Source organism: Argopecten irradians, chromosome 13 (genome assembly GCF_041381155.1).
Source record: "Argopecten irradians isolate NY chromosome 13, Ai_NY, whole genome shotgun sequence".
NCBI lineage: Eukaryota > Metazoa > Mollusca > Bivalvia > Pectinida > Pectinidae > Argopecten > Argopecten irradians.
In genome coordinates this window covers 24,083,321-24,106,411 of record NC_091146.1, presented here as the reverse complement: position 1 = coordinate 24,106,411, position 23,091 = coordinate 24,083,321, and the positions used below count along the sequence as shown (strand labels likewise).

Genomic DNA, 23,091 nt, shown 5'->3' with positions numbered 1-23,091 from the left:
AGGTTACTGGTGATCGAGAATGAATGTCTGTATGAATTTGACCCGCAAGACTCCTCATACTCTGAAAAAGTCTTTTCATGATCCTGACTGTTAATAACATTTCACGCGAAGAAATATTGCCTGTGTATAATAAACCAAATCATGTAAAGTATTTGACACAATATCGAAAGCAGATTACCCAAATATTATTACAAATATAATTCATCTCTTTTTTAATTACTTATCAAGGACTAAAACTCAGTTTTGTTTTATTGAAGTGATTTATTTCATTTGAAGTACAGATAACTCAGCTTTAGTGATGATAGAGATAAGGCAGTTAGGACATACATCAGCCTCCAGTCCGTATATCTGTGGAATAAAAACAAAAGACTGTTATTAATTGCTCTTCAACTGTAATATACTGTAATATATATAACGTCACAGTAGAAGAAAACAAATGACAAACAACTATTTTAGAGCATACAGAAATGTTTGAAACATATATTTAAAGCCCGATCGCGAAAAGTTCAAAAGCGTTTGACGTACCGTCTAATCGGTTATTTTTGCGGGTTAAAATTTTCGCTATTTAAATCGAAAACGGAAATTTTCAGCTGTTTTAAATTTCGCGATCTGGCCTTAAATGTATATCTGATTCAAGAATTTCTTCATATTTCGCCGTCAACTTTTCGCATTCATAATCGACATTCACATGCACATTTATAATCGACACTCAAATACACATTCATTATCGACAAACAATGCACATTCATTATCGACATTCAAATACATATTTGAAATCGCGAAAATAGTATCCCTAAGAAAATAATTGGATATACGCTAATATGATTTACAACATAGGCCATACAAACATACGGTAATATGATATTACATCTGTAGTTACTTATTTGACATTAGATTTAAATGTAGGTCTGGTTATTTTTTCCAAAATAGCGCTACAAGTTCATTGGACAATTTAGGTATTTTGATGAGATTTACATCGAATTGTCTTGAACAAAAACCTTATAAATGTAAAATTTTGAAAGTTGAAACTTTCCATATTCAATTCTAATATCAACCAATTGCAGACCATGGCTAGTTTAAAATACAACGCTGTTTCACTGACTTATTATGCTCAAAACTCTTACATGTACTAAATGATGTTACAGTTCTCATCATGTTATAAGTTCTATACTGCCGACTAATGGTAGTATTTATATATTTAAAGATGCTACACCGCTGACAAATGATATTTTTCTCTACCAAAAGGAGTAAATGATTTGGTATTTTTCTTCAGTTACAACAGTTACCTTCTCTACACCATTACCACTATTGAAAAATTTGAACTTCTAATTTTACTTCAAGATAAAAATATTAAAAACAATTAATTGCATCCCGAAAAAAAATCCCTGGCACTATGTCCTATATGGAATGAGGTACTGATTGCGCATGCACCAAAAGCAAAATAAATTATTTTATGTTATTTTTTGTGTTAGTTAGACACATATATACACGATTAAACACCAATTATTGCAAAAACTATTAGAATCGTTTATGCTCCGCCGACGGTGGAGCATATTTAATATCTTACTTTAAAACAGGGACAGGCGAATTAGTATGTTTATTTAAAAACACACCTTACTTACGTAACAATATTACCATCATTGTTAAGTTTGAGATTCTATTTGTGTGTTAATTAGACTCGTACACACCACCGTTTAGCTGAAACTTTTACTTTGTACAATGACAACTATACTTACTATAACTTTCTTTTCGATTTAAGTTTTTTTTCGCTTATTGATAATCTTTCACGATTCATGCACAATTAAATTCATTTAACTTTAATTCCGCGAAATTGAATCAACGCAAACATGCTTTGAAACTTCGAAAGGTGGGATTGCAAAATCCGCCCACACTCCTATCTTTTCTTTTTCTAATTTTGCAGTATTAAAGGTCTAGGTACATAACTACTTTATATGTGCTTTTTATCTATTTTATATTTTTAAGAAGGCATAAAGGGCTTAAAATGATTTTTTTCTAAAAAGACTTTGGTTATGTGGTAAGGGGACCTCTTGTGTCCACCTTTTGAACATATTTCTTAATTTTTAATTATTTTTGTTAATAAATAATAGTCCATTCTTTATTTTATATCCATTTATAATGATATTTACTAATTATTTTCACAACAAATTGATTCTCAAGCAAACAAAACTGAGATTTTTTTGTTAGGATAAAATTTGAGGATATTGGGTTTGCTCGAAATATTTGGCATATTATCGATTTTGTCCATACTTTTAAACCATTTTAAAAACATGCTATAGGTATAATCAGATAACAGATACTTTTTCAAAAAAATGATATCCGGTAAAATAGCATTTCGTAGGCTGAAATGCAGCCAAGATAATTTTCTAAAAAGATCAATATTTTCCCTAAATGAATAAATACAAAAATGGTCATAGACACCATGATAAAACAACAGTTAGGGATATATTTTTTGTAAACTAACATAATTATGTACTCTAAAATAGCTGCATTTTCATTCTTGCATTTTCCTAGCTACTGTTGTAGCGGAAAATATATCACCTTCTGACTGACTTTTCCGCTACTGCAAGGTCCCTTTGTAAAGGTGTAGGAAACCAAATTAGGTAAGACCGACCATCTATTGTCTTGTCAAAAAATATTCCGATCGAACACGGCGTTGACACATACCTGGATGTTAATAGGGGATGTTATTCTAGCTGTAGACGTAAAGTGTTTAACTTTCTCACCATTATTTAATCAGATAGATGCATTTGAATCCAATGTTGACAATTTCTCGGCCTTTTTAAAATCACAAAAGGAAAAAGTAGTGTCATTTTAAAGGGACAACTAGTTGTACTTTCAATATGCAAAGTTTCAAGAAAATTGGGCTGTGGATAGTTTTAATGGGATTTTCAACTTTAGTAGATGCGAAAGAGGTACATTTGGTTCTAATAACAATGCTCTGTATCAATAATATGCAAATACAGAATGATCTGCCCTTGCGGGTAGGTACTGGTTGTTACGTCATATATGTATGATTGCAACGTCATAGTGATATCATTGTGTCATTTTTTTTAGTTCGATAATATATGAAAATAGCATTCATAAAAATACGTCATGAATGATATGGTTTTATAACATGAACTTTAAAGATGCACCCCTGTCGACAGAGCATACACGATACCCATCATTCAGTACTTAATTCCATATAGGGCATAATGCTATGGATTTTTTCCATTTTGCAATTTTTTTTTTATTTTTTACTTTGAAGTAAAATTAGAAGCTCAAACTTTTCGATGGTGGTAATGGTGTAAAGTAAGTACTTTTTGTAACACAAGAATAATAAATCGTCTGCTCCTGTTTTTACCATTTGTCAGTCAGGTTAGTAGACACGAAAGTGAAATACATTATTCAATACGTGTATTTGATAGGGTTATACTTACCAGTGACACATGCTCTTGCACTGGATGAAGTTCATCTGCCCTCGCCCTTTCATACAGTTGAATATACATCTCCCTACACCTCGTTTTTCAAATCCTGAGAACCGGGAATAGTCATCGGTATCCATGTCAAGTTTTAGATAATCACGTGATTTAGCAGAGGAATCTGATTGGAGTCCTTCATTTCTGAACGAAGCTGATTTGATATCATTATCACGTGACTCTTCGTCGTCTGAAGCCCCGGATGTTAAAAGTATTGACTGTAGCGTGGAGTCGAATGCCAGTTTTCGTAGTAGTTCATAATTGTCAAAATCTGTAATGAGACAAAACAATTATTTGTATACGAGAGAAACATTTTGGTCACTTTATCGAAATTCATAGCAAAAAAAAAAACCCAACAAATAACAGACCAAAAAATATAAATAAGTTGTTCAAGAGTATAAAACCAAAAGAAAAATACGAACATTTGATTTAGATTTAATCATCCTTTAGTTGATTTCGCTTAACGTCTATTAACAGTGAATGTCATTTCAATATCGTGCTGCGTTTCACTATGACAAGGAGACACAACAAGAATTTACCGCAGCTTCCCAAAAATACAGACATTCAAATACCGCGACACATTACACTCATGGGAGCCGTCGCCTTTAAATGGCCATAGCTGTTAATAGGACATTAAAACTATAAACAAAAGCGAACGAAACAAAGATGGAATATTACAGACTGAAAGACTACGAAACTACCGAATAATTATAACTGTTTATCCCATAACTATGCATGTTTCACAATGGAAAAACTATGTGATAAATTCCATAGCAGTTGGTTATCATTTATGTTTACACATTCCAGTGTGTAAACACCTACGGCGCCTCTGATTGGTCAATGCCAAGATATATCGATTCCGATTGGCTTTCAACTTCAGGCTACTTTTCATAGCACATTTTCTTTAAAACAGCATTGTATAAACTGTATAACAAGTAGATGCATATTTAAAGTATTAAACAATAGAATATTAGTTCACTATTAAGGCACTATATTTTATAGCGGAAAGATATCATTACACATTGTATGGTAGTTAGTTTCCCTGAATGAAGACGAGAAAATGGTCACCAAAGTATAAATATAGAGTTAAAGTTATAGGATAAATAAGTTCCCCAACGCGTGACTGTTGTTTATCATATGTTTATCTAAACTCTCGTTAGTTAATTTTCAAATTTTCAAAAGACACTCGCTAAAACTCGTGTCTTTTAAAAATTTGAAAATTAACTAACTCGAGTTTGATAAACATCAGTCACTTGTTAGGGAACCTCTATTTATCATGAAAGTTTTATCATTGATCAAGCATGCAAATACTTTATGCTTCCACACAGTTTCATGTTCCTTTTTGCTTTCGCTCTTTTTTTGGAACCAACCTGAATTTCGATGCAATCTAGCCTATTTCGACAATGCCGTCATGCTGTTATATAATTGATCACCGTCGCTTTTTCCATTAAATGTTGATATGATTAAGAACCTGAATTGAGACTAAGGTCATACAATGATGTTCACGTTCCAAGAAAATGCAATAATGTAGGATATCAAATACAGACCTCCTACTCAATAACAGTGTCATTCGTCAATAATTGTTGTTTTTAATTAATTAAATCGACATCACGGTGGTATGCTAACAAAATAAACATGCTGAACATTATTAACGTCTTCAACAAAATTAGTCAACACCGACATTTATCAATAGTACGCAACGTGGAACTGGTCTTAACTTCCGGCATTATATCGATAATCCTATTATCGTATATAAATCCATATATCGATAATCCTATTATTATATATTAATCCATATATCGATAATCCAATTATTATATATTAATCCATATATCGATAATCCTATTATTATATATTAATCCATATATCGATAATCCTATTATATATTAATCCATGTATCGATAATCCTATTATTATATATTAATCCATATATCGATAATCCTATTATATATTAATCCATGTATCGATAATCCTATTATTATATATTAATCCATATATCGATAATCCTATTACATATTAATCCATGTATCGATAATCCTGTTATTATATATTAATCCATGTATCGATAATCCAATTATTATATATTAATCCATGTATCGATAATCCAATTATAAGATATTAATCCATCCATGCGTCGATAATCATATTGTTATTTCTTTCATACCTACGAGTGTAATACTGGCTGGTCCAGGGCAATACACTCATGTCTCCTGAGGCTGCATTGCATGGTTACCCATGGTTACCCATGCAATAAAGCCTCGGGACGTCATGGCGTCAACAAAATCTCTATTTCCCCGGTAAAATTTTTAACATTTCTTTAAACAAATATGACTGGTTTTACTATAAACGATGCAAACAACGGAATTTGTAATGAAAATATCACGTAATTTTTCATGTATGGAAAATTGACTTCCAGTCGTCGATTTCTTCGAATTTATTTCAAAATGGCGGGATATTATAGCTGTAAAATTGCAATAAAACATCGAGGTCATAAGTAGATATGAAGGATAGGGATATTCTACCCTCGGGATCACAAAATGTTGCAAAACCCTCGGGTTTTATTACACTTTGTGATCCTCGGGTAGAATATCCCTATCCTTCATATCCACATATGAAAGAGTCTTATAATATTAATCCATGTATCGATATTCCTATTATTATATATTAATCCATGTATCGATAATCCTATTGTTATATATTTATCCTTGTATCGATAATCCAAATATTATATATTTATCCATGTATCGATAATCGTATTGTATATATTAATCCATGTATCGATAATCCAATTGTTATATATACATCCATGTATCAATAATCCTATCATTATATATTAATACATGTATCGATAATCCAATTATTATATATTAATCCATGTATCGATTGTCCTATTGTTATATATTTATCCATGTATCGATAATCCAATTATTATATATTTATCCATGTATCGATAATCGTATTGTATATATTAATCCGTGTATCGATAATCCAATTGTTATATATACATCCATGTATCAATAATCCTATTATTATATTTACATCCATGCATCAATAATCATTTTATTATACATTAATCCATGTATCGATAATCCTATTATTATATATTATTTCCTGTATCGATAATCCTATTATATATTAATCCATGTATCAATAATCCTATTATTATATATCAATCCATGCATCGATAATCCTATTATTATATATCAATCCATGTATCGATAATCCTATTATTACATATTAATCCATATATAAATAATTGAAGACACCAAGCAACACACCCCACCCGGTCACATTATACTGACAACGGGCGAACCAGTCGTCCCACTCCCTTTTTGCTGAGCGCTAAGCAGGAGCAGAAACTACCACTTTTACAGACTTTGGTGTGTCTCGGCCAGGGGACAGAACCCAGAGCCTTCCTCACAGGGGCGAACGCTCAACTCGAGGCCAAAAGTGAGGCGGTGCCAAGGGAGGCATTAGGAAGGATAAAGTCAGTTAGGAAGAATAGAAAAGATAAGATCCTAAATTTAGTCGCCTTTTACGATCATGCAATAGGGGCAGCAGGTACAATTCTAGCTTTTGTGACTTTAAAAAAATATGAAACTCGTTTCACATTTAAACCTGATATTAAAACGCGTACATGTATGTACCTTTAGATTTTGTTACAGATACGTGATTTTGTTACAGATACGTGTCGTTTCTATGACGTAATAATGTTTTTTTTTCGTTATTTATTACATTGTATGACATACATATGGCATTAGGATGCATTGTAATAATCCAAAATTGTACAATGAAAGGCTCAAACCATCTGAATATGAGGAATGGAATGAAACAAGGAAGATTAGTAACAAATCAAAGAATATTGTCAGAGGCACAAAATGGTTTTCATTACTATTTCTATAACATTATCTTTAAGACCATATTGGTTTGTTGTTGGTAAGTTAATTAGTTTAAGGTCATATTAATAGGGTGATTTTGTTCTTTTTGTCGAAACATGTTCGTTTGTAGACAACTTTTTTGAAATGAATTAAGTAATATGCCGTAACTGGGCGGACATTTCGACACATGTTACATCTCATACGTTTTGCACTTTACAAGTTCTTGTTTTATGCTTAATGTATATTAAAACGTTAACAGTTTCTAATAACACTCTACAAATGTGAAATGAAATTGTAGACAACGACATGGCTTCAATGTCTTACGACATATGCTCCTTTCACTGAACCGTAAATATCATGAATTTTGCACTGCTGACAAATTTTTATTTGAACTCTTATTTGTGTGTGTCAAATTAAAAAATATGCTTTGAAGGTATTGTAATTATCCAAATGTTGATAACTTTTGGTAGTGATTAACATATGAAAAGCGATTATTCGTCTGTACGAAACTTATGGCACCAATAATTTTAGAACAAAGATCAATGAATTGTTAAAATATTTTAGCATAGTCAGAATCGACTTTTTTATGTGAGATAACCAGAGAAAACTCAATTGGAGATACTAATATGATATCAACCTGAATATACCAGCATCATACTACTGTTTGGTCTTTGGTTCCAAACACGCAATTGCAAGCATTTAATCAATATGATTAATATACAGATCCTTATAACCATTCCGTTAAAGAGAGGATCTGACAACATCCCATAAGGGGTTATATTGGGGTGACCTGTATACCACGTGGACTTCAGATCAAATGCATTTTCTTCAACTTGCTACATCAATTGAAAACGATATTTCATCCCAGTATACATATATAATTAGCATTTTTGTGCTCTCTGGGCGAGATGACTACGTACACGAAAATACTTCTGACAGTTTTTTTCAAACTATTTCGTCCCCTTAAAATTCAATGGCAAAATTTGCAGGCAGCAATTTGCTTCGCCATTTCCAAAGACTACCTGGACATGACCCCTAATATGATTTTCTCAGATCCTCTTATCTACATATACTCCAACATTGTTAGAGGTTAACACGACGAGATACTTTTTCACATTGCCTCGTGTGACCTCTAACGAGCACGGCCATTGATTCATGTTGCTGGGCCACAGCTGATCAAAATGATGTAAAATGTATCAAAAATCACATTTATATGTTGTCCTTATTGGATTTATATATCATAAAAACACATATTTGCAAGACTTTCAAACCAAAATAGTCCAAGAAGATATGATAAATGCATTTCTTATAACATTCATCGTATTTTCACTTGTATTGACCGCCATTTTTAATTTGAATATGAATATGAAGGTTTTATGAAATTTAGGAGTTATCTAAATGTTTACGCAAAACAAGCGGAACGAGGTAAACCTCATTTCTATTATGCGTTTCGCTAAATTTAAATTTTGTGTTTTGTAATAACCATAGCAGCCATAAAGTTTTAGTGACAGAAGAATTGAGCACATCGACTTGTATACGATTTAACATGGATTTAACAATATATGGGTGGTGTCATACAAAATTACTTGCAGGAATGGATTAATATATAATCAACAAGTAAGTCAATCAGTAATCGTTTACAAATCTTGCTATTAAAATTGTCTTGGATACGTTGAACCCAGCGACAAATAACCGGGCGCTTCCAGCAACATGGCGTACATACGGATCTCGTATGAGGTCGCATATCCACCCAATGTAATCAGGTGGAACAAGACATCATACACGTGTAGGAGTAATCAACATAGTGATAAAAAGAATCTGTATTTTAATCAGATTGAGCATTTAATATATGTTTGAAATTATTAATGTTTAGCTTTCAGCATTCTTTTTATAGTTCCAAAATATTTACATACTGAGCATCAAAGTGCTATGACTATAACCGTAGTCTGAATATAAAATAAAAAACAAACATGAATTTTGTTATACATCCCGGCTACCAACAAATCCACCATACGATTCCATCGCATGTTGCCCGGTAAAGGTCCACTTCACCATAACAAAAACAAATATATGTCATAATTGATATTGTCTTTTTATAGTGCTATCTCACTAAAGCGTGCCAGCCAAACAACCAAACAGCACAACCGAACGGTTACATTATACTGACAACTGGCGAACCAGTCGTCCCCACTCGCTTAATGCTGAGCGTTAAGCGGGAGCAGAAACTACCACTTTTACAAATGTATAGAAGTCGGTGAGTCGGTTCAGAGGACAGAACTCAGAGCTTTCCTTACATGGACCAACGTACAATTCAATAGTAAAAGTGAGTGTAAAGGAAGATGTTAGGAAGAAGAAAGCGTGTCGCGAAGAAGAAAAAATATAAGATTTTAAATATTTGCTTCAAAATAATAGGGCATTGATGATAAGTTAATAACATTTGAAACAATTACGTTATTTTACCCTTACTTTTATAGAAAAGACGACCGGTAGTTTGGAAATGAGCATCTGCTAAATCTGTTTCAAAATAGTTAGGAAGTGAGTTAAATAACAGCAATAACCTAATAACGTCTGCAAAATTTTGTTTATATTTAAAATGACTTCACTTTTAAAGACAGTTTCAGGTAAAGTGCGTAGCTTTAAGAATTGGATATCATGGACATGTCCTGTGATTATGACAAGAGTAACCCACCTGTTTTAGAGTGTCCGACCTGTAAGGCTGATATCAGCACGGCCAGTCCGAGAATCGCCGGCGTTACGTCCATTATCAAAGGCACCTATATATTGATGTTTGGCAACAAAAATTATTAAGTTCGTCTCAGGAAAAATCTTGTCTGCGAAAGGGTCATATAATCACAATCCACTTGTTTAAATAGCGCATGAACGCCAACGATTAGCTCATATAACTCATTATGGGCACCATTAGGGGGCACCATTAGGGGGTATGTTTTCATGTAAATATTGTTTTGTGTCATTATTTGCTGTAAAAAAATAAATATTCACACATGTTTAAGTTATCATTATCCAATAACTAATCAATGCAGTTTTATAATTTTAATCGGGTACTCACAACTATTTTTTTAAATAATATCCCTTTATGGTGCCCCTGATACCAAAGACATTATACGCCAATCAGGACCCGCCGTTTTCTTCCTATTAGTATTAACCTGTGTGCTACAGAGAGAGAGTATTGGTTGTTAGTAATTAGATAAAAATAAATTGTTTCTCAACAGTTACCCGCCCGGAGTGGCAGTAGAACTATAACTTTCATCTTTTATAATTAGATTTACCGTATAAGATGATATTGGAAGGTCTGTGTGGGGATTAGCTATTACAATGATATGGCCAGCGCGACTATTCTTTATCAATACAGCCACGCCGCCTTTTCCATTAGCGCTAATGCTTTAAAGGAATCCCCTGCATATTAAAACGGATTAAAGGCGAACTTTCAATATCATTTCACATCATCACTTGTTTCTATTTTGTCTGCCACTAGTCAAATGTCTAGGGCAGCTTTTAAGATTATCAAAGTAACATTGTTTTGTTTATCGATGTTAACATGTCTGAGAAATGAAATTCAACTGATATAGACTAGAAATATATGCTAATTATTTCTGGGCTTAATTTGTATTGTTTATGTTACAACCTGTGGATGTCATGTTAGTTCACGCTCCGGATTCTTTATCTTCCCGCCTACACTGGTTCTGTTTTCGGACTTTGTAAAATGTCGTAATCTACAACGCAATATTATTGCAAAATGTCTAAATTTATGAGGTAATATTATTGTAAAATGTCATAATTTACAACATTGTGTTACAGCGTAGTATTAATGTAAAATGTCTTATTCTACAACGTAGTATTACTGAATTATGTCACAATTAACAATGTAATATTATTGTAAAATGTCTTATTCTACAACGTTGTATTACTGAAAAATGTCAAACTTTACAATGTAGTATTAAAGTAAGATGAGGTAACAACACCAAACATGTGCAAGATTTCCTGCGTTATATATATGATATCTGTGGAGATTCATTTCGCTGTTTTGCCGTCTGACGCAGTGATAGTCAACTACCGCGCGATATTAAGGAAGACGGCGGGAAACATTAGGTGACTTGCACTATAAAAATTAACATTTAATTCATTTTAATATTTTTTTCCCGAAGATGATGGTGAGTGTAGTAATAAAGGTAAGTTAATAACTTTTGCGAATCTACAAAATTATCGATCTCGTTTTACGTTCACATTTAAAAAATTAAAAGCCATTTCGAAAAAATAGTGGGCCATTTATGTATAAGTTTGTTTGTTTGTTTGATTTATTATCGTCCTATTAACAGCTATGGTCATGTAAGGACGGCCTCCCATGTATGCGGTGTGTTGCGTGCATGTTGTGCGAGGTGCGTGTTTTGGGAGACTGCGGTATGTTAGTGTTGTGTCTTCTTGTATAGTGGAACTGTTGCCCTTTTTATAGTGCTATATCACTGAAGCATGCCGCCGAAGACACCAAGCAACATACCCCACCCTGTCACATTATACTGACAACGGGTGAACCAGTCGTCCCACTCCCTGTATGCTGAGCGCTAAGCAGGAGCAGAAACTACCACTTTTATAGACTTTGGTTTGTCTCGGCCAGGGGATATTAGAGGATATTATCTTTTCTCTTCTTCCTAATTGACTTTATCTTTCCTAATGCCTACCTTGGCACCGCCTCACTTTTGGCCTTGAGTTGAGCGTTCGCCCCTGTGAGGAAGGCTCTGGGTTCTGTCCCCTGGCCGAGACACACCAAAGTCTATAAAAGTGGTAGTTTCTGCTCCTGCTTAGCGTTCAGCACACAGGGAGTGGGACGACTGGTTCGCCCGTTGTCAGTATAATGTGACCGGGTGGGGTGTGTTGCTTGGTGTCTTCGGCGGCATGCTTCAGTGATATAGCACTATAAAAAGGGCAAAAGTTCCACTATACAAGAAGACACAACATGAATATACCGCAGTCTCCCAGTACACTCACCTCGCACAACATACACGCAACACACCGCATACATGGGAGGCCGTCCTTACATGACCATAGCTGTTAATAGGACGTTAATAAATCAAACAAACAATCAAACAAACAAATCCTTAATTTAGTCGCCTTTTAGGATCATGCAATAGGGGCAGCAGGTACAATTCTAACGCCCTACCTGCAGGGCCTAAATGTAATGTATAATATCTTAACGTAGTTATATTGTAAAATGTGTTAATTTACGAAACACTAATACGGTGATAATATCTTCATTATTGACATAATAACATAATTTAAGGTAGCGATGTAAAACAATCTTTCTATACGATGATATGGTGTTTAAAAATACAATTGTATCATAATCTATGGCGTTATTATGTACGTAAGTCTTAATTTACGAAACAACGTAGTGATGTATCGGTTGAAATATATTTTGATTGTTTTAAAATACAGACCATCTTAATTTTTGGAGTTATTGTATTGTCAAATTTTTATTTTATCGTGTAATTAAGTTGTTAATTATATCTTACTTTAGGACAGAAATCACTTCCGTCTTTGTAATCCCGTCATGTTTACGCATGTACAGCCTGATGGCAAGTGATACAGTTTCGTTTGCATTTACAAAAACACCTCGTAATAATATTTGATATTTGGAAGACCTGACGTAATCGTGGTCAAAGTATTCCGTCTTTGCATATTACAGGGTTGCCTCCCTTGCAGGTAGGTATCCATTGTTACGTCATTATTTTGTTAGCGCTTTTCACGTCGTTTTCTCAGAAAAGTGTGACGACACGCTCAAAAACATATGACGTAACAATCAATACCTATCCGCAAGGATAGATAAACCTATAATATGCAAATACAGAATACAATATTTATTTTAATCATAACAATAACAGTTATTATAATAGTATTTGAATACTTGGTTGCGTTTCCAGATGAACAGCAACCCTTAAAATTCCGTCTTTTTATTTTTCAGTGTTAGCTCCCATGCGGGTAAGTATCAATTGTGACGTCATTATTTTGTTGGCACAATTCATCGGCAGCAATGTCGGCTAACTTCGATTATGTTTATTAGATTTTTCCGCAATCTGATTGAAATACAGATCCTTATAACCACTCCGTTCAATAGAGGATCTGACAACAATCCCATAAGGGGTCATGTTTGGATGACCTTAATAACATCAAATACATTTTCTGCACGTTGCCATATCAATTGACAACACCATTTCGCCCCAACATACATATATAATTAGCTTTGTTGTGCACTTTGGGCGAGATGACTACGTACACGGATATATTATAAATAAAACTATTTCGTCCCCTGAAACTCAATGTCAAAATTTGCAAGCAGCAATTTGATTGGCCATTTCCAAAGGTCATCTGGACATGACACCTTATGGGATTTTCTCAGATTCTCTTATCCAACGTAGTGATAATAAGGATCTGTATTTTAGTCAGATTGCTTTTTCCGTTATTGAATGCCATAAAAAGTTTCATGGATAAGTATTTCTAGGCGATTCGGAAGTCATTTATTCTGAAAATTGTGATAGGTTTACTTACAAGACCGGCGTACGTTGAAAACCTTTCATTGGTGCCCCCCGGCCCCTTGTAGGCAGGGCGTTAGAATTGTTATTGCTGCCCCTATTGCAAAATCGTAAAGGCGACTAAATTTAGGATCTTATCTTTTCTCTTCTTCTTAACTGACTTTAGCCTTCCTAATGCCTACTTTGGCACCGCCTCACTTATGGCCTTGAGACATAGTTTGAATAGAGCCGTTCTTATTGTTTAAACGTCAATTTGATATGTGCGTTTTTCTTCTGTTGTAAATTATGTTTAAATAGCATATCAAAATGTTTACCCAATTGTGGCACGTATAACTTTAATGAAGAATTTCATGTGGAGAATGGTTATATGGCCCTGCAGGTAGGGCGTTAGAATTGTACCTGCTGCCCCTATTGCATGATCGTAAAAGGCGACTAAATTTAGGATCTTATCTGTTCTCTTCTTCCTAACCGACTTTATCTTTCCTAATGCCTCCCTTGGCACCGCCTCATATTTGGCCTAGAGTTGAGCGTTCGCCCCTTTGAGGAAGGCTCTTGGTTCTGTCCCCTGGCCGAGACACCAAAATCTATAAAAGTGGTAGTTTCTGCACCTGCTTAGCACTCAACATACAGGGAGTGGGACGACTGGTTCGAATTGTTTTAATGATCGGAGTGCTGCTGGTAATCGTGATATCTCGAATCCTGCACAAGCCAGTTTACACGTGTTTTACGTCCCCTATTATTGTCTATATACCCATGTATGTTATACCTGTACTTGCCAAGAGCCAGTGCCTAGTGAGTATACCCCTATGGTATACCCAGTTAAGAGTGCTATCTCACTTAAAACAATTCCACAGACACCAAAAAATACAACTTACCCGGCAACATTTCAGAGCTCCAGATAAGATGCGTAAGTGCGTAATTACGCATAAAAAATACATAAAAACGCATTGAAAATAAATTAAATGCGTACAGAATACGCATGAAAATACGTAAATATTTCCGAGAACAGCTGGAACTGAAACCGAAAGTTGAAATATGTCTACCATTAGAAATTCTCGGTCTTTATCAATGACGCATACCCTTTAAACATTCGACTGACGCTGATCTATAATCGTTCGATTAATCTCGGTGTTTTTGATTGGTTTCTGTATGAATTTAAACACGTGACAGACTCACTGTTTGACAAGTAGCCGGGTCAAAATGGAGGCATCAACACCGGGACGCTATAGGACTAAAAAGAGCGAGAACGTCCCATCTATTCTAAATTTCTTCACAAGGAAAGAAAATGAAGATATAAACTCTTTTGTCAATTCAATTTTATTGAAAATCATCGATGATGTCAAGTGCCCAGCCTTCAAAATAGGTCCATGGAACTGGCAATCTGATTAAAATACAGATCCTTACTATCACTACGTTGGATAAGAGGATCTGAGAACATCCCATAAGGGGTCACGTCAAGATGACCTTTTGAAATGGCCAATCGAATTGGCACTGCCAGAATCTTGACTGGAGACGAAAAAGTTTGAAAAGGCTGTCAAAATTGCTTTCGTGTATGTAGTCATCTCGCCCGAAGTACACAACAAAGCTAATTGTATATGTATACTGGGGCGAAAAGACATTTTCAATTGATGTTGTAAGGTGTAGAAACTGCATTTGCTCTGAAGTACACGTGGTATAAAGGTCATCTGGACGTGACCCCTTATGGGATATTGTCAGATCCTCTATTGAACGGAGTGGTTATAAGGATCTGTGTTTTAATCAGATTGTGGAACTGGGTCCGTTTCAGAAAAAAACGATCGAGTCGTGGAAAAAGAACTGTTTTCAAATTGGTTTATAGAAAGAACTCTGATAACACATTTCAGTTTATCATTTATCATTGCCTATTTTGTAAAATGAAAATAAACAATTGATTTTAGTTTTGTGCGTATTTTTATTATTTCCTGACAATTTTTAAGAAGAAAAGAGATCGATTTAGAAAACAAATATATCTACATGTACAGTCAAACCTACATAATGACTACCCATGGGACAAAGAGAAAAACTTTATGGACAAGTGGTCTTTGATTTTGGTCAGCTGTGACCAAATTAAAATAGTCTTCAATTCTTCAGAAGCAGTTGGTATTTATACAGTTGTTATCACAGGTTTGACTGTATGTGTTTTGATGTATTAATGAACACAGTGACAGTCTATAAAAAAGTTTGAAAACCTTTACAAAAAACAAGTCAAAATCAGCATTTAAAGTATTCACAAGGGTAAATTACCCTTTGGAATTTTCAAATCAGCATTGAGAAAAAATCAAGGAGTAAAATCAGCATTGAGTTTAAAAATAGGGGGTAAAAAGCCTTTGACCTGAAATTTTATCTGGAGCTCTGAACATCAAGCGGGAAAAACATGCAGAGCTTAACATTTGTCTCGGAAAACAATACAAACATTGTATTAAAAATTGATTATCCCAGATCAAGTTTAGTAGTAATCTTCAAGGTATATGTGACGTAATTTTCATACTCATAAATCATGATGAGTTTTTAAAACTTTTTTCAACACCAAAGTTACCAACATTTTGAAAATTACAATAATTACAATACAAAGGTTTTAATTTTACAAAAAAGGACTAAAAATGATTTTAGCAGCACTGCATCGGAGCGAAATGAGTACATACATCGAGACCACGATGCCGATTTCCGGTCTACAATTTCATTTCACATTTCTTTTTACAGTAATATCAGCGGCGTGTTTAGGAGGCGAGCACTCACGCGACAAGAAAATTAATGAACTGCAATTAGTGCTCGGGCGCCCACTCGATATTGTGGTCTCTCGTGCATTTGTTTTGGCACTATTTTCAGAATAAATATTTATTTAAAAAATCCCTATGCAGGGCTTCAATCATGTCCGTTCAGGAGCGAGCACACGCTAACGATCGCGAGCGTTCGCCAACTGGAACACGCCTCATATATGTTTGTCTGTACATTTGAATGATTTCCTAAGCTTAACTAATTAAACTTTATGGTTCTTAATAGATCACTGAAGGAAAAATAGCAAGTCAAAATTTTTGCCCAGTTACGGCACATATAACTTGAGTATTAATATAATCACATCAGACATAGTTTGAATAGAGCCGTTCTTAATGTTTAAACGTCAATTTGATATGTGCGTTTTTCTTCTGTTGTAAATTATGTTTAAATAGCATATCCAAAATGTTTACCCAATTGTTGCACGTATAACTTTAATGAAGAATTTCATGTGGAGAATGGTTATAATCCGGATGCTTTACATGTATTAATACCTTGAAATGTAGGTCTGCTTGTTTTCCTGTCTGTTAATATGAAATTAATTTAGAATTTGAGATGGAGTATCCAGGTTCGGGCCTATTAGCTGATGAGTTGTTTTAATGCTTTTTCAATCTAATCTATTTTAGCATTAAACTAGTCTTATATGTATGCTAGTCATTCACAAAATAAAACGTACGTATACTTTTCATATTTCTTTTATGCAAACTGCAATATTGCTTATTTGTTTGTTCGATTAAATTAACGTCCTATCAATAGCCAGGGCGATGTAAGGACGGCCTGCCATGTATGCGGTGTGTTAGGTGTATGAAAGTGCGAGGTGCGTGTTTTTGGAGACTGCGGTATGTTCGTGCTGTGTCTTCTTGTATAGTGGAACTTTTGCCCATTTTATATAGTGCTATATCGACACCAATCAACACACTTCACACGGTCACATTATAATGCTGAAATGACTTCTGACATTTTTTCACGTCCATGCCGGGATCGGTGAGGCTAGGTGAAAAGCGAATAGATGATTAGATGTTGCTCTCTAGAGGTGTTCAACAGGGTTCATGTTGTTATCCAAAATTACATCTAAGTATTGTTTAGTAAAAACGTTGCCATATTCTCATAAGCATTTCATGTACTTTCTGGTATCTTGATAACGGCAGTTACAGAGTCGAAAACACTCATGTTGTCCGCAATAGTGTTTCCGACTCAGTAACTGCAATGGATAGAAACGACTTGACCGATAAAGAGTCGTAGAGCTTTGCGTCTGCTATCTGAACTGTCCTGGTGGATTTAGTAACTTGTTTTTATTCTAGACAGTATACAGTGAAATATTTGTACTTAAGTTATAGACAAGTATTACGTATGTACTTCAATCGATATATTAGCAGTTTCTTTAGTTGTTTGTTTCTTTCTTTAATGCCCTATTGACGGTCTTCCATGTTCGTCATGCGATGTGGTGCAGCAATGTCTTTTTTTCGGGGATATGTGGTATATTCCTGTTCTGTCTTCTGGCAATAATTGTCCTGTTAGTACCACTGGTGCATGCTACCAGAGACTTTGGTTGGAAGAGGAGAATAAACAGCATGTACCCTTTTAATGCCCTACCCGTACCTGCAGTGCTTTCGAGTGACAGTGCATATATTGGGAAATCCTTTTTCTTTGATTGATTGATTAATGTCCTTGTGTGAAGTGTGAGGTGTATGCTTATTCTTCATCTTTTCGTGATATCCAGAATTTCGTTAGTACTGTTAGGTTATATTTGTATATGCTCTCACGTTTTAAGAACAGGCGACTAAATTTAGGATCTTATCTTTTCTCTTCTTCCTAACTGACTTTATCTTTCCTAATGCCTCCCTTGGCACCGCTTCACTTTTGACCTTGAGTTGAGCATCCGCCCCTGTGAGGAAGGCTCTGGGTTCTGTCCCCTGGCCGAGACACACCAAAGTCTATAAAAGTGGTAGTTTCTACTCCTGCTTAGCGCTCAGCATAACGGGAGTGGGACGGGTATAGTGTTGCAGCAACTGGGTCTGAAGTGAAGATAAGGCGGCATTGTATTGGCACAACAAATAGGTCAAAGATTTGTATGTCAATGCTACACAGATTTTATACACAGTCACCAAAATTTTAGATTTGGTTAATTAAAGCTCGCAGGTTTTAGACTGACCCGGACAGCGGCGGCCGCAGTTACAGCGGGTGTAGTATTGCAGCAACTGGGTTTGAGGTGTAGATAAGGCGGCATTGTGCTCATATTTTGTCCTGTGTAGTGTCATGAGTGACCTGTATTCTGAGGGTGATGTGTAGAGCATGATAGCAGACGATCAAATCTACGGCAGTATTGTTAGCTTGATATGATAATTTTGGCCCTGCAGGTAGGGCGTTAGAATTGTACCTACTGCCCCTATTGCATGATCGTAAAAGGCGACTAAATTTAGGATCTTATCTTTTCTATTCTTCCTAACTGACTTTATCCTTCCTAATGCCTCCCTTGGCACCGCCTCACTTTTGGCCTTGCGTAGAGCGTTCGCCCCTGTGAAGAAGGCTATGGATAAAACAAGAGGCTCATGGGCCTTAACAGTCACCTGAGTTATACAGAATGAAACAAAGACATAAAAACACTATATATTGGCCAATCAGGACCTTGAAGTCAGTCAGTGGTTTTATAAATTTTTAATCTATGAAGATTATTTAGATCCATCAAATCTGTGAATTCAGAAGAAATATTTTTGAAATTTTAGCCTTTTTGGCCCCGCCCCTCTGGCCCCTGGGCGTCGGCCAGGATCATGTGAGGTTAAAATGCTATTTTAGGTTAATACTTTTAACCCAGGTTGACTTATTTCCTATGAAAACTAAGCAATAATGTTCAAAAATGTGTTTTTTCCTATATTAACTATAGTAAACTTGACCCCTCCCTAGGGAGAAACTTGGGACCCCAGGGTTATATAATTCACAACTTTTGTAAAGGACTTTAAGACCTTTCTATTGATGAATAGTGTTTGATTCTACCATTTTCACTTTACAAAAAAAACCTAACATGAATATACCACAGTCTCGCAAAACACACACCTCGCACATCATACACGCAACACACACCGCATACATGGGAGGCCGTCCTTACATGACCATAGCTGTTAATAGGACGTTCATTAATCAAACAAACAAACAAAAAGATTCTACCAGTTCTAGAATTTCAGAAGAATATTGAAGTTTAAGCGTATTTGACCCCTCGCACGAAGGACGACGACGAATAAAAGGCGATTAGAATAGGTCACCATGATACTTGGTGTCAGGTGACCTATAAAGTGTGATTCCTCGCTTAGTTGTTGTATTGGATTAATGAAAGAGTTATCGGAGATAGCCTATTTGCATTTGCAATGGGGAAAATATCACCAGAAAGTGAATTGAATGCATACAAAATTTGTTACAAGGGAATATGAGTGCTTATGACTTGATTTCACTGGACAGACATAACGACAGTGAGGAAATCTGACTGCATTTTCCACGTTCATAGTGAAAAAAGTATGTTAATATATTATTTCGTGTTTTAAGTTGTGTTTACCATGTCGAAAATTTATTTAAGAATATATTGGTATTACATATGTACATATTTATCCATGTTGGACGGAATACGGGTGACTTTTGTAGAGGAAGGTATACCTCTTCCAAGCGAGCCGTTGGTTCCCTTGTCCCTTTATATAGAATATAGGCCTAGTACACAACAGGCTTTCTTACAACATACGTTACAAGTCCCTGTGCTCTTATTAAACGTAGTGATAATAAAGGATCTGCATTTTAATCAAATTGCAAACCCCAACCCGGTCACATGACACTGACAACGGGCGAACCAGGGTGGAAATTTCTCCACTCCGTTCCCGGCAGGGTATGATTATTCGTTCTTTGTACTTTGCAGACCGGAATGATATATGTTTGTGGAGAGTGAAAAAATATTAAACACCACCCTATAGTAAACCACATTTTTATTTAACAAATAAATATAGATATCAGGTATACAAGTTAGGTCTGCAAGGGTGCCAATTTTGGTCATACAATGTACTTATTTCCGGAATAGTTGTAGTTAAGTTGTATATTGATATTTTGATTGAAATTGGTTGGTTGGTTGTATTATTAATGTCTCATTAACAGCCAAGGTAATTTAAAGATGGTCTCCTCTGTTTGCGATGGGTGTGTGTGATTGTCGGTATATTTGGAGGCTGTGGTATTTACGTGTAACGGTTGTGTCTCTTAACAATAGTGGGAATTATTATCCATTTCAAATAATAATGGCACCATGACGAACACAAATGTTAGTGTCTTTATTTATTTCAGAATTCATTTAATTTTTATTACATTATGGTGTCCGTCTGAGTGCTGTTTAGTGTATCCGTAGTTAAAGAAATAAACTATCCCAGTTAGAATATTAACTTCTGATAATGATGTTATCTGCGTCACTGAGACTTACCTTGTTAATTCTGTTGCTGACACTGATTTACTCCTTGGTGGTTATGAATTCCGTAAGAATAGGGGAGGTCTGGGAAGGGGGGATACCTGTGTATACATCCAGTCTCTTTTGCACCCGTCGTAGAGCGGCTTTCGAGTGAGCGAAGTGGGCGAAGGGATATGGACAGAGATCCAGTGTCCAAGAAAGAAATTTCTCCTGTGCACTTTGTATAGACCTCCACACGCTTCAAACACTTTTTTGGACAACGTTCTATAGACACTGCCTTGCAAGAAACTCCACATTATGCATTTCCTGGCTACATTTTTGTATATAGAGCTTTGTGTGTGATAAGCGTGTTGCTAGTTCTATCTCTAAAATCGGTCTGGTCTAAAAAAAAAGCGAATTTCTCACCCCTATTCGCTCTCATTCAGACGCTTGATCTCCATCGGCATTACCGTAATTATACCGCACTCTCCCCAATTTTCTTTTTGATGTTATTGGGCAACGTAAGTTTGATCTGTGGTAAATGGGTTGTTGAACAAAAGATAGGTAACAAACCCTGATCCTCCTGCAATGTCGCAAAGAGTCGGTCTGTTGTTTTCATTATGGTAGAGGCACATGATGTCTCTCCCAGTATGTCATATGCGGAATCACTAATGGTAGCTGGTATGCGATGTCGCTCAAGGTAAAATTGGTGCATTTGGAAGGGGAGCCCAAAATCGGTTCTCACCCTAGCAGGGACCGAAGAATCTGACGCCATTCCTTTACGTAAGCTCCGTCACCTCCTCAAAAGTCATGTCTCCAAGGACAACTGCCACATCCTGAGCTCTCCTGTTCAGGAAATGAGGGGCACTGTTGTTGCTGACATAGTGGAGAGTATGGTGCATCCGTCTCAATTAAGTTTCCTCTTCGAAATCGATTGGAGTCCCTCTCTTTGTTCTTCGTCGAACTGGGCCACAATGCCAGAGAAGCTGAAATGAGTGTTGGGAAAGTCAATACGCAAGCACTCCACAACTTGTGCTGTCCCAGTGAAGCAATGGAGTTTGATCTTCTGATGGCGGTCAACCTGGCCTCCAGAATACCCAGGCACCTCCTGTAGGCCTAAAATCTAGCCTTGTCTCCCCGAGTCTCTCTGATATGCAGAACCAGGACCTTGTCGCTTGTAGGAATTGTAGCATGGACTTCAGCTGCCTTTCCTGTTAGTACAGGTGTTCGGGTGGTTGATCTCTATGGCATAATGTGACCGGGTGGGGTGTGTTGCTTGGTGTCTTCGGCGGCATACTTCAGTGATATAGCACTTTAAAAGGGCTACAGTTCCACTATACAAGAAGATACATGATTATACTGCAGTCTCAAAAAACACGCACCTCGCACAACATACACGCAACACGATGCATACATGGGAGGCCATCCTTGCATGACCATAGCTGTTAAAAGGACATTAATTAATAAAAAAAAAAAACCACTTCATCAAGTCCCACAACTCCGGGTACAGTTAGTAGCACCTTCAGCCGATCCAAGTCCTTTGCATGCAGATATTTCATAGGGCGAATCCCCACGACAACCCTGACATTTTCCTATCGCAGCAGTTGGATCTCTTCCTCTTCAGGGTAGGTACTGGGATCACAATATACTGCCAATTCGACCCTGTCTTCAGCAGATGATTCGGGCAATCTTGTCGAGATGTCGCTAACCATTACCCTACTATTAAGCTGAAGCTTATTTTGAAGGCGATCTAAGTGGAAATGGCTGTTAAAGGCGAACATCACCTGTTGAAACCATACATCTCTTCCTTACTGTCCTTACGCTTCTGCAAACCCTCTGCTGGAAATTCTGACCTGTTTTTGATGATCTGATAGCTTTTGACTATCTCGCTCGAAAGTCATCCAGGTTAGACCTGTATTCGCGACCACCACCAAACAGCGCAAATGAATGAGGGCTGCTGAAGAATTCACAAGGTCAAGACTAAATTCCACTGG

General features: G+C 35.9%; 1 protein-coding gene across 1 annotated transcript; it reads right to left on the bottom strand.

Annotated features, from left to right (window-relative positions):
* Window positions 1-245: 245 nt before the first annotated feature.
* LOC138306727 (uncharacterized) lies at window positions 246-10,218 on the bottom strand. Its single transcript, XM_069247195.1, has 3 exons — window positions 10,047-10,218; window positions 3,441-3,750; window positions 246-348 (listed from the first exon to the last, which is right to left on the bottom strand). Coding segments are annotated over exons 1-3 (384 nt in total). The 5' UTR covers window positions 10,120-10,218; the 3' UTR covers window positions 246-347.
* Between the last annotated feature and the right edge of the window lie 12,873 nt (window positions 10,219-23,091).

Excerpts from the sequence above, each read along its gene's own strand:
- LOC138306727 (XM_069247195.1), bottom strand. The coding sequence starts at position 10,119 with ATGGACGTAACGCCGGCGATTCTCGGACTGGCCGTGCTGATATCAGCC. Across the intron at positions 3,751-10,046 it reads GGTCGGACACTCTAAAACAG|ATTTTGACAATTATGAACTA; the intron begins GTGGGTTACTCT and ends GTCTCATTACAG.